Source organism: Alosa alosa, chromosome 21, assembly GCF_017589495.1.
Source record: "Alosa alosa isolate M-15738 ecotype Scorff River chromosome 21, AALO_Geno_1.1, whole genome shotgun sequence".
Taxonomy (NCBI): Eukaryota; Metazoa; Chordata; class Actinopteri; order Clupeiformes; family Clupeidae; genus Alosa; species Alosa alosa.
The window spans coordinates 27581911-27594966 of NC_063209.1; the positions used below are offsets into that span (position 1 = coordinate 27581911).

The following is a 13056-nucleotide window of genomic DNA, read 5'->3' on the forward strand; positions in this document are numbered from 1 at the left end:
GTGTGTGTGTGGGTGTGTGTGGGTGTGTGTGCATGTGTGTGCATCCCTTAAGAGACTCTCAAGATAGCTCAAGCATACACCCTCACACACTCTCTCACTTTAACCAGGCGCATCACACAAACCCATCAACTTCCTGCTTCCAACCCCCCCCACAAGATCCTGCTTATTTGCTTGTATTGACTGCCCACCGTGTGTGTGTGTGTGTGTGTGTGTGTGTGTGTGTAATATCAGCCACTCTGCTCTGGAAAACAAGACTGCCACTGCAGAAGGTAGTCCCTCAACACTGTGTACTGTGTGTGTGTCTGTGTGTGTGATACACACACACACAGTCACACACAAACATGTAGGCTAGATAATTAATTCTGTTTTTGAAATGTTTGTGTCTCATGGGAATCAAAGGAGCTTAATTAGGGCCCATAGAAATACATCCACACACACACACACACGGTGGGCAGTCAATACAAGCAAATAAGCAGGATCTTGTGTTGTGTGTTGAGACTGAAAATACAACTCTTATTGGCCTGACTTTGCACTAGTTTTTTTATTGACTGTCTATGCACAATTTCAACAAAATTTTGCTGCTCTTATTTTTTTTCATTATTATATGTGCCCTCTTATTTACTTATTTACTTACTTTTTTTGTTTACTTGAATGTTATGTTTGTCTGTGGACTTAAAATTGGTAAATATGTCTTGTCTTCACCGATGGGATAATTGAGAAACGTAATTTCGATCTCTTTGTATGTCTGGAACATGTGAAGAAATTGACAATAAAGCTGACTTTGACTTTGACTTTGACAACTGTGTAGGTAACATAATGGAAAAGTCTGAACACCTGAACAGCTTTTGTTCAGTGGACTCACACACAGAGGGAGATATAGAGAGAATGGGCTGTAATTGCTGTCCATTCTATGCTTTGTGTGTACATGAGTCTGTGAGCATGTGCATTCATGCATGCCTGCACTTGCATGCGTGTTTACTGTGGACTCACACACACACACACACACACACACACACACACACACACACATGAATAAATATACATATGCACATTACACATATCACACACAATTAAAATGAGCTCATACACATTTACACACACCCTACTTGTGGTCTACTTATCACTAACACAGACTATCTGATACACACACACACACACACACACACACACACACATTATGGTAATGATGGTTGGCTGCCGGGAAGGCTTTCTGCAGACTAAATTCTGAAAGAAAGAAGTGAAATGCTGTCAATGTGTGTGAAGTATGGGAAGTGTCCTCCACGCGCACACACACACACACACACACACACACACACACACACACACACACACACACACACACACACACACACAGACAGACACAGACACAGTCACACCCTTAGCGATTAGCCTTTGGGCAGGTTGCCCGAGATGACTCACACCGATTGAGGAAAGATTACACACTCCAACTTACTCATCAAACCCTCCCTCTCTGTCTCCCTCTCTCTCATACACACAAACATACACACTCACACTTACACACACACACACACACACACACACACACACACACACACACACACACACACACACATACACATACTGTACACTCAGTCCTGTTGTATAGACAGCTGTAGTTGGATCTGTTAGAGTTGTATACTCTATGAGACATGCTGACCCCTATAATTTGTTGTTGTTGTGTGTGTGTGCGTGTGTGTGTGTTTGTTTGAATTCATTGGTTGGAGTTCATATTTGTAAAGGCCTTTCCACATCGCTAACAATAACTAAAGCTAATGGCAAAAACAACTTGCTCTAGCTAATATGAATGATTCTGTCCACACCGCATGCTATAACAATAACACATGAACCATATCATTGGGGACTACTTTCAGAGTGATGTTGAGAGCCATAGAAAGCTGACAGCTAATCAGGATCAATCGAATTTTAGACATCACACTCATCAACTTGAGAGAGACACTTTCCTTATCGTTCGTCAGTGTGTGGACGCTCAATTATTATAGTTGTAGTGGTCTTTATCGTTATTGTTTCTGGTGTGGATGGGCCTTAATCATGTGTGGGTGTGTGTTGGTGTGTGTTTGTGGACAACTCTGGCAGTATCTGTGAGCAGAGTAAGCTGTTTGTGTGAGAGTGTTTATAACTGTAATAACGTGAGTGTGTGTGTGTGTGTGTAGGCATTGTTAAACAGGCAGCTCAAGCGGTATCTGTGAGCAGAGTAAGCTGTTTGTGTGAGAGTGTTTATAACTGTAATAACGTGTGTGTGTGTGTGTGTGTGTGTGTGTAGGCAGCTCAGGCGGTATCTGTGAGCAGAGTAAGCTGTTTGTGTGAGAGTGTTTATAACTGTAATAACGTGAGTGTGTGTGTGTGTGTGCAGGCAGCTCAGGCGGTATCTGTGAGCAGAGTAAGCTGTTTGTGTGAGAGTGTTTATAACTGTAATAACGTGAGTGTGTGTGTGTGTGTGTGCAGGCAGCTCAGGCGGTATCTGTGAGCGGAGCAAACTGTACTCTGATGGGAAGAGGAAGTCTCTGAACACCGGCATCATCACCGTCCAGAACTACGCATCCCATGTGCCCCCCCCAAAGTCTCCCACATCACCTTCGCACACGAGGTCGGACACAACTTCGGCTCACCGGTGAGTACAAACACACACTAATAAATACACACACACATACATCAAACATATATCCACACACACACTATATAAACACACACACACATACACAGATATACTGTATCCACATACACACACACAGACTCACCATGCGCTATGTGCTTTTGCAGACATACACTCATGCATTCATATAAATGGTAATATGAACTGTAAATGTTTAACTGGTAGTGGCATATATTCTGTGTGTGTGTGTTTCCGTGTGTGTGTGTGTGTGTGTGTGTATTCTAATTTCCCGATGTGTTTCCCGTGTGTTTTTCAATTACGATGCGTCTTGCCGGCAGCGTGGATATGTTATTGTCTAGTATTATTGTAATTATTATTTGTGTGTGTTATTGTTATTGTGTGTGTGTGTGTGTGTGTGTGTGTAGCACGACTCGGGCCTGGAGTGCACCCCTGGCGAGGCCAAAGTGCAGGATAAGAAGGAGCGTGGCAACTACATCATGTACGCACGCGCCACCTCCGGGGACAAGACCAACAACAACAAGTTCTCCATCTGCAGCGTCCGCAACATCACGCAGGTGCTCGAGAAGAAGAGGGGCAGCTGCTTCGTCGGTACGTCACACTCTCACATGTGTTAGAGAAATGTAGTGTGTGTGTGCGTGTGCGAGTGTGTGTGAAAGAACACTACACTATGAACAAGTGCATTTTCATGCTCATAGTTCTCTTCCTCTTCTGATCTACCTCACTCTCTCCCTCCTCCACATCTCTCCTCTTCTAATCTACCTCACTCTCTCCCTCCTCCACATCTCTCCTCTTCTGATCTACCTCACTCTCTCCCTCCTCCACATCTCTCCTCTTTTTCCTCCCTCTCTCACCCCCCCTGTCCTTGCGTGTGTAGAGTCTGGCCAGCCTATCTGTGGCAATGGCCTGGTGGAGGCCGGCGAAGAGTGTGACTGCGGCTACAGTGACCAGTGCAAGGACATGTGCTGTTTCGATGCCAACCAGCCAGAGGGCACCAAGTGCAAGCTCAGGCCAGACGCATTCTGCAGGTAAGAGGACGAGGGGCGTGGGATGACCGTAAAAATGACTCGTGCCTGGAGTAGGCCCTGTTAGGCCCCACTCTCACCTTATAAGACCATCAACACATTCACATGAATTCAACACATTCACATGAATTTAATACATTCACATGAATTCAACACAATCACATGAATTTAATACATTCACATGAATTCAACACATCCACATGAATTCAACACATTCAACACATTTACATGAATTCAACACATTCAACATATTTACATGAATACAACACATTTACATGAATTCAACACATTTACATGAATTCAACACATTCAACACATTCACATGAATTTAACACATTCACATGAATTCAACACATTCACATGAATTCAACAAATTTACATGAATTCAACACATTCACCAATTCAACACATTTACATGAATTCAACAAATTTACATGAATTCAACACATTCAACACATTTACATGAATTCAACACATTCACATGAATTCAACACATTCACATGAATTCAACACATTCACCAATTCAACACATTCACATGAATTCAACACATTCACATGAATTCAACACATTTACATGAATTCAACACATTCACATGAATTCAACACATTCACATGAATTCAACAAATTTACATGAATTCAACACATTCACCAATTCAACACATTCAACACATTTACATGAATTCAACACATTTACATGAATTCAACACATTCAAGACATTTACATGAATTCAACACATTCACATGAATTCACCTTGTGTCCCCCCCCCCCAGTCCTAGCCAGGGTCCGTGCTGTACCCGTGAGTGCAACTTTAGGGGCAGCACTGCCAAGTGCAGGAACGACAGCTTAGTGTGCCTACCCCTGGAACCAACTTCAATGCCTGACCCCAGTGCCCCATGCCTGCCCCCAAAGCAAACTTCACCATCTGCCACAGCGAGACGCAAGTCTGCATCAACGGGGTAGGACACACACACACACACACACACACACACACACCTACATGCATACATATGTGAGCTTTGTCTCTTTACACAGTGTCTTTAAATCCTCTCTCTCTCTGTTTCATATCTCTCTCTCTCTCTCTCTCTCTCTCTCTTTCTGTCCCTCCCTCTCTCTCTTTCCCTCTCTCCCCCTCTTTTATCTCTTTCCCTCCCACCCTCTCTCTCTTGACCTCCCTCTCTCCATATATCCCTCCCTCTCTTTCTCTTTACCTCCTCCTCTTTCATGTCTCTCTCTGTCCCTCTCTCTCTCCCCCCCCTCTCTCTCTCTCTCTCTCTCTCTCTCTTTCTCTTTTGCATCACTCTCTTTCATGAAAATATGCTCTTGATATCTCTCTGCTCTCTCTCCTCTCTCTCTCATCTCTTTTCCTCCCCTCTCTCTTGACCTCCTCTCTCCATATATCTCTCTCTCCTCTCCTCTCTCTGTCCCTCTCTCTCCCCTCTCTCTCTCCCCTCCTCTCCTCTCCCCCCTCTCCATCTCTCTCTCTCTCTCCCCCTCTCTCTCTCTCTGTAGGTGTGCTCTGGGTCTATCTGCTCTAAGTATGGGCTGGACGTGTGCACATGTGCCAGTAAGGAGGGCAAGGATGAGATGGCAGAGCTGTGCCACGTCTGCTGCATGGAAAAGAGTGAGCACACACACACACACACACACACACACACACACACACACACACACACACACACACACACACACACACACACACACACACACACACACACACACACACACACACACACACACACACACACACACACACACACACACACACACACACACACACACATGAGTACACACACATACACACACACACACACACACACACACACACACACGAGTGCACACAAACACACACACACACACATGAGTGCACACACACACACACACGAGTGCACACACACACACACAAACACACACACACACACACACACGAGTGCACACACACACACACACACACGAGTGCACACACACACACGAGTGCACACACACACACACACACACACACACATGAGTACACACACACACACACACACACACACATGAGTACACACACACACACACACACACACACACACAGTGCACACACACACACACACACACAACACACACACACACACACACACACACAGTGCACACACACACACACACACACACACACACAGTGCACACAAACACACACACACACATGAGTGCACACACACACACACACGAGTGCACACACACACACACAAACACACACACCACAGTAAGATCCCTGTGTCTGTTTTGGTTGGTGCCCAGATAAGCCAGAGACCTGCAGCAGTACAGGGTCTGAGAAGTGGGTGCACAACTTCCAGAACAAGGTGATCACGCTGCAGCCGGGCTCGCCCTGCAACGACTTCAAGGGCTACTGCGACGTCTTCATGAAGTGTCGCCTGGTGGACGCCGACGGACCCCTCGCCCGGCTCAAGAAGGCCATCTTCAACCCCGAGCTCTACGAGAACATCGCCGAGTGGATAGTGGTAGGTGTCTCACATACACCGACACGCATATACACACCTGTTACACACACATACATACACACTAGGGGTGTCACGATTCTCCAAATCCTCGATTTGATTTAATTTTCGATTTTTATTTTTAATATTACTATTAATGCATTCCTTATATGTTATTTACTTTTACTGTTTGGCCTTTTCCTTTTCTGTTTCGGGGGGTTTTTATTTTGAAACCGCTTTTTATTTTAAACCGTTCCAACCGCGAGGTTGTAATGTAAACAGAACAAACATTAGGCTAAACAGAGACATGAACATAGTGAAATAAAAGAACACAGAATGATAATTTGATTGTTTCAGCACACTCCGAAGAGGCAAGGTTAGTGTTCATGGAATATGTACTTACCAATGTGCATTTTAAGCCTTAAAGTTTGGACTGTAACTTGATCATCTTTTCACTTGCTAAGTTTTTTAAAAAAAAATTTTTTATTGATGCTTAACAACACACAGTACAGTAATTACAACAAAGAAACTGCAGTACAAAACACACGCATAGACAATGGTCACAGAAAACAAATAATACAATAGACAAAAACAAACAAACAAACAAACAAACAAACAAAGAAACAAATGTAAATCAAGCATAAACAGAGGGAAGCGTTCTTTATCTATTTAAAGAATGTATGGAAGAGACATTTTTTGGGTTATTATGAACCAAGCGAAGGGATGCAACAAGTGAGTCTAACTCTAAAGTAAAAGCAGAGAAGGATGGCTGTAATTGTTGCCATTTCTGTTTGTGAATAAAAAATTTGGCTTGTAGAAAACAAAAGTTCACTACAAATTCCAGGGATTTATTTTCAGAGTTTTCATAATAAAAGAATATATCTTTTAAACTAAAGGGATGAGATCTATCAGATTGGTTGAATAGGCCTAGGTGCTTACTTATGTCATTGAAAAAAGCTTTGGTCATTTCACAATCAAAAAAAAGATGTAACAAAGTTTCATCTGAGTTATTACGAAAGCTACAGGTAGTGCTTATATCTGCATATTTGGCTATGTTCACATTTACAGGATAAATATTATGGAGAATTTTAAAATGAACCTCCTTTACTTTATTGGTAATGCAATATGTGTAGGGCAAAAGCCAGGCTTTCTGCCAGTTAACGTCTTGGACAAAAGAACCCCAATAGAATTTCCCTCTTGGTGTAACTCTCTTTCTAAATTGAAAAATCTGGCGAATGTGTTTGTTGTCACATTTTTTATCTACCACCTCAACCCCGTCCAAAATAAGTTTATGTTGAATTATACTATCCATACCAAAAGATAAATGACTTTTGATCAAATGAGTTAACCCCACAGGGATAGCCTTAATCAGTGAATTAAATTCCTTAAAAGGGACTGGGAGGCCATGACGTGACAAAAACTGCTCATATGTCAATAACATGCCAGAACTGTCAAATAGGGAAATAATATTATGAATACCATTGTCAAACCACCTAGAGAAAAACAGGGCCTTATTCTTTACAGTAATATTTGCATTGTTCCAAATAAGCATTTTGTGAGGTGAAAAGTTGTGAATGTAACATAGTTTCCAGGCAAGAAGACACTGTTGATGAAATTTAGATAAGGAAATAGGTAATTTGGTAGGGGCATAGTCACATTTTAAAATAAAAGAAAGACCACCAATTTTGTTGAATATGTGATTAGGGATAAAGAACCATAAGGAGTTGAACTGGAGCCGACATCTCCTAATCCACCCAATTCTAAATGAGTTAACAACATCAGCAAAATCCAACAAGTCTAACCCACCTTGGCCTCTGCAACCAGAGAGCACCTCCTTTTTAAGCTTATGGGGCTTATTTTTCCAAATAAAGTCCAGGAAGATTGCACTAATCTCTCTTATTGTCTTGTCATTAATACATATTGAAAGGGCGGGGTATACAAAATGAGACAGTCCATCCGCCTTGGAGAAGGATTCTACCCAGCATCCTCAAATCCCTCTGCAACCAAGAGTTAAGAATTCCTTTGGTTTTAGTCATTTTCCCAGAGAAGTTTAGTTGCTGTCTATCCGTAACGTTCTTGGCTAAATTAATTCCTAAATAGGAGTCCTAGAGTCTTTTACTGGGATATTGTTCATAGTAGTATCGATACATTTATGAAGAGATAAAAGCTCACATTTGGAAATATCCAGAGGCACTGGAAAAGTTCTCAACAAGGCTCAACGCATATGATAACTGATATTTGTCTTGCAGAAACAAAGTAGTGTCATCTGCCAGTTGTGCAATTTTTATTTCTCTATCAAAAATATTAATACCCTTTAATTCAAGATCATGAACTACACTTAAGGATAGCAGTTCTGTGACCAACAGAAATAAAAAGGGGGAAACTGGGCATCCCTGTCTAACACCACGTTTATTTCAAATCTCTGAGTCAGATAACGATTAATTATAATAGAGCTATTTATATCTTTGTAAAGCATCTCAATTATATCAATGAAAGAGTCACCAAAACCAAATAACTTAAGGGTATGTAAAAGAAATTTATGTTCAATGGCATCAAAGGCCTTATAGAAATCAAGAAAAAGAATAAGTCGCCAGTTTGTATCGATCTGCATAATCTAGAAGATCAGTATCAGCCTTATATTATTTGTTATATGACGCCCTTTCATAAAGCCAGATTGTGTTTCTAATATCACATCATCCAGACCAGTCTTCAGCCTATTTGCATAAACTAAAGCTAACAGTTTGTAATCAATAGTTAATAATGAAATCGGACGCCAGTTGTCAACTAATTGTGCATCTTTACCTGGTTTAGGGATGAGTGAAATAATACCCTGCTTCATAGTACTGGTCATTTCCTTCATCCTCACACATTCAGCATACATACAGTAGCAAGCAAGGGACCCTCAATATATTCCCAGAAATGAACATAAAATTCTACTGAAAGCCAGTCGATACCAGGTGCCTTTCCCTTTTTCATAGACTGGAGGGCTTTTTTTATTTCTGTAGATGTTACATCAGAATCACAGATGGCCTTGTACTCATCATTAATAAGTGGGATGTATTTTCTAATTTTTTCAATAAACAAGTTGTAACTAGAGGGGTCAAATTTGGAAGAGTATAGATCCTTGTAAAAGGCTGTGACAAAATTAGAAATTAAAATAGGGTCAGTACATTTAGAGCCATTTATATTGAGTGAAGTCAATGCTTTCCTTTGACCATTTCTTTTTTCTAATGCAAAGAAATAACTAGAATTCTTTTCTCCCTCCTCTAACCATTTGGCCCTAGATCTTATAAAGGCCCCTTTAGCCAAATCCAAATAACACTCATCAAGTTTTAAACTAATGGTTTTTATTTCTAACTTTTCTTCTTCACTAATATTCTTATTTGACAACTCATCTATTCTTCTAAGTAACTTCATTTCTAATTGATTTCTAGTGGCTTTAATCATTTTACATCTTCTAATAGCTATAAATCTGGTCTTATACTTAAAGAATTCCCATTTTTGCTTACATCCCTCATGTAAATCAGAAAAAATGTCAGCTATAAGGTCCTTAATACTTTTGTTGAAGTTTTCATCCTTCAACAATGTATTGTTGATTTTCCAGTAACCTCGCAGTGTCTGGACATCCCGCTGCCCCCCCAGTTTAATCATTATCTGCTTATGGTCAGACAATAGTGCAAAAGAGTGTGCAATATCCTGGACAAAATGCATAACAGATTGAGAAACTAACAAAAGATCAATCCTTGATTTTAGTGTGAGGTTTTTGTTTGACCAAGTAAAGTCTATTAAATCAGGGTTGAAGAACCGCCAGGCGTCTACCACAGAAAGATCAGAACATAAAGATAAAATCAAATTGTTAGCAAGTGGACCTTGATTTGCTTTTGGAGGGAATCTATCCAAACTAACATCAATACATTCATTGAAGTCACCTCCCAAAATAATATAAGACCCATTATCATATTTGTTAAGAAGTATGTTGATCTTATTGGAAATTTGAGCAAATAAAGTTTTGTTGGAAGGGTGTGAATTGTATCTGTAAACGTTGCAAATAATGAAAATACCATTCTCTTGTTTTATGACAATAATCACCCATCTACCCTCACAAGACTTTAGCGTCTCAAGCACTTCTCCTTTAAATTTGTGTAAGAGTATAGCCACCCCAGCTGAGTGATTACTTCCATGACTATAGTATATATTATTCCACCATTGTGACTTCCAAAATTTTGAATCCTGTTCAGCAGAGTGAGTCTCTTGAAACATAACAATATCTGCCTCGCTTCTTTTACAAAACATAAATAAAGCTTTTCTCTTCACAATATCACGCATACCTCTTTCATTTAAAGACAAAACAGACAATGACTTGAAAACATAATCCATAACAAGGAAAACTACATTTAACACTAAACCAGAACCTTGAAAATGTACACTCACCTAAAGGAAGAGGTGGATAACAACTATTTTCCATTATGACAGTGTGAAAAACAAGAACAAATAAGTTTGTAAAATGCTCAGTCTCATAAAACTTTTACTCCGAAATCCCAACAAAGTGCAATCATTAATATTTAAATAAAAAAATAAGTATCTGTTGGGAAAAATATACCTATGCTTTAGCCTACTCCATTCTTTTGAAGACAACTCAAAATAGAAAATCTCCATTCTTATGAAAGTGGCCACCACACAGTAGAACTGAGCATAAATCTGGGTGCACATTAACATGAATAACAGTCAACATGACTCCTTATAAAGATAATGGGAAGAATAGTGTAAAGTAAGAGAGAGAAAAAAGAAAGAAAAAAACCCATCTGTATTAGATCTATGGGTAAGGATAGTCTGAATATGCGACTCGTTGTGAATAACGGAGTGAGTGAACACAAGTGATGTCTTCATATGGCTTCAGAGAAGAAGAGTATTTCTTTCCATCAATGAGGGCATATGAACTCCTGAAGGAAGCTTTTCTTACCCTCGTCTCGTGCCTTTTTAACCAGAGGCCACAGTTTATTCCTAGCAGCTCTGTCCTCGGGGGGATAGGGGTTCTGTGATGTTTTAGATGAGACTCACGTAGATATTTGCAATTCCTGGCAGCCAACCAGACTGCATCTCGAACACGACGCGTAGCGAAGAGAGTGATGATGGATCTGTTCTTCCCAGTGTGTTGAGGACCCAGACGATGTGCAATGTCAACTCCAGTATGCAGACTGGCACAGACTTCAGGTGCCACTCGCTGTAGGACATCCATGACCCTCTTTCTCACGTTCTCCCCGTCAGATTCATTCAAGCCGTGACGTTTTAAGAGAGACTTCCCACTATAACGGCGCACTCATCCACAGTTATTTTCGTTATTTTTTGTTTTATTGACCTCTTTTAAAGTTTGACCTTCATTTTGCAAACAGCTCTTTCTTGTTCTCCACATCGATCACCAGTTGCTTCACTGTCGCAGATCAGCTCGATTTGTTTAGCGGTAGCCTCGTCGATCATTTCAATCGCTGAAACTTTTTTGAAAGTGGCGTCATGCTTACCGGAGAGCTCTCGGATAGCAGTTAGAATATCCCAATCCTTCTCATTTCTACTAGCCAATCCCGTCCCGTTTCACGTTTTTTTTTTTGTTCAATGGTTTCTCGAGGGGTGTCTGGCATGTGGCTGTCAAGTTTAAGGGCTTGGGTGAACCAGACTCTAGCATGTTCTTCCCCAGAGTCTAACGGAGAGTTAGCACCAGAGCTAACACTAACTATAGCACTACCTCCAGTGTCGTGCAGCATTCTCGCTTTCAGTTGGCCTTTTCCTCTATTCTTCAATTTTTTCTTACCCATACACACAATTTCAATACATTAACTTATAAAAGCGTGTCACCCATACACTGTGTCGAAAATAATGAACTATTATTAGTTGTATTAACCACTTCTCTAAAGTTTCTCGAAGAGCTCAAACGCAAACGCAAACGACCACGCCATCTTGGCCGACTATCCTTACATTTGCTAAGTTGAGTAGGCTAAGTGTTAATTGACGTGTAAGCTAGTGTTAATTGACGTGAATGAACGACAAAATACTTCCACACCGGTGATTTCAATGTAGCAAGAGGGGCTTCGCTTTCGGTAGGTTGATGTGTAGGCCTATTTTTTAACTGGCTGCAGCCTAAAATTAGAGGAGTGTTGATGCTGCAGTTCAGCACGTGCGTTTGTGCGTCTTGGCATACATGCTGGACGTGTGGCTGCATCGTCGATTCTACTTTTGAGTTCGAAGCTCGAGATTGAGATGTAATTTCGATCGATTTCGATATAAAATCGAAATCGTGACACCCCTAACACACACACACACACACACACACATGCACACAGACACACACAGTAACTCTCTCACTCACACACAACCAATGTTTCAGCTCTCAGATCATGTACTGTGTACTGATGTACTGTGTCTATCTATGAATGTGGACCAGGTATATTTGTATGTTAGTACTGTGTGTGTGTGTCTGTGTGTGTGTGTGTGTGTGTGTGTGTGTGTGTGTGTGTGTATAAATGCTAATGTGTATGTGTGTCCTGCAGGCTTACTGGTGGGCGGTGTTGTTGATGGGCATTGCGCTCATCATGTTGATGGCTGGGTTCATTAAGATCTGCAGCGTACACACACCGAGCAGCAACCCCAAACTACCCCCTCCCAAACCACTACCAGGTGAGCGCACACACACACACACACACACACACACACACACACACACACACACACCGAGCAGCAACCCCAAACTACCCCCTCCCAAACCACTACCAGGTGAGCACACACACACACACACACACACACACACACACACACACACATACACACACACACACACACACACACACACACCGAGCAGCAACCCCAAACTACCCCTATCCAAACCACTAACAAGTGAGCACACACACACACACACACACATACACATGTCCACCCACGCT

The 13056-nt window shown here is 41.3% G+C and overlaps 1 protein-coding gene across 1 annotated transcript in view; it reads left to right on the top strand.

Annotated features, from left to right (window-relative positions):
- adam10a (ADAM metallopeptidase domain 10a) overlaps positions 1-13056 on the top strand; it is a 33250-nt gene that overhangs the window by 16825 nt on the left and 3369 nt on the right. Inside the window, 9 exon segments of the mRNA XM_048230911.1 lie at positions 2464-2567; positions 2570-2629; positions 3037-3220; positions 3507-3657; positions 4427-4499; positions 4502-4612; positions 5166-5277; positions 5931-6151; positions 12667-12793. Of these exon segments, the coding sequence (XP_048086868.1) occupies positions 2464-2567; positions 2570-2629; positions 3037-3220; positions 3507-3657; positions 4427-4499; positions 4502-4612; positions 5166-5277; positions 5931-6151; positions 12667-12793 (1143 nt within the window).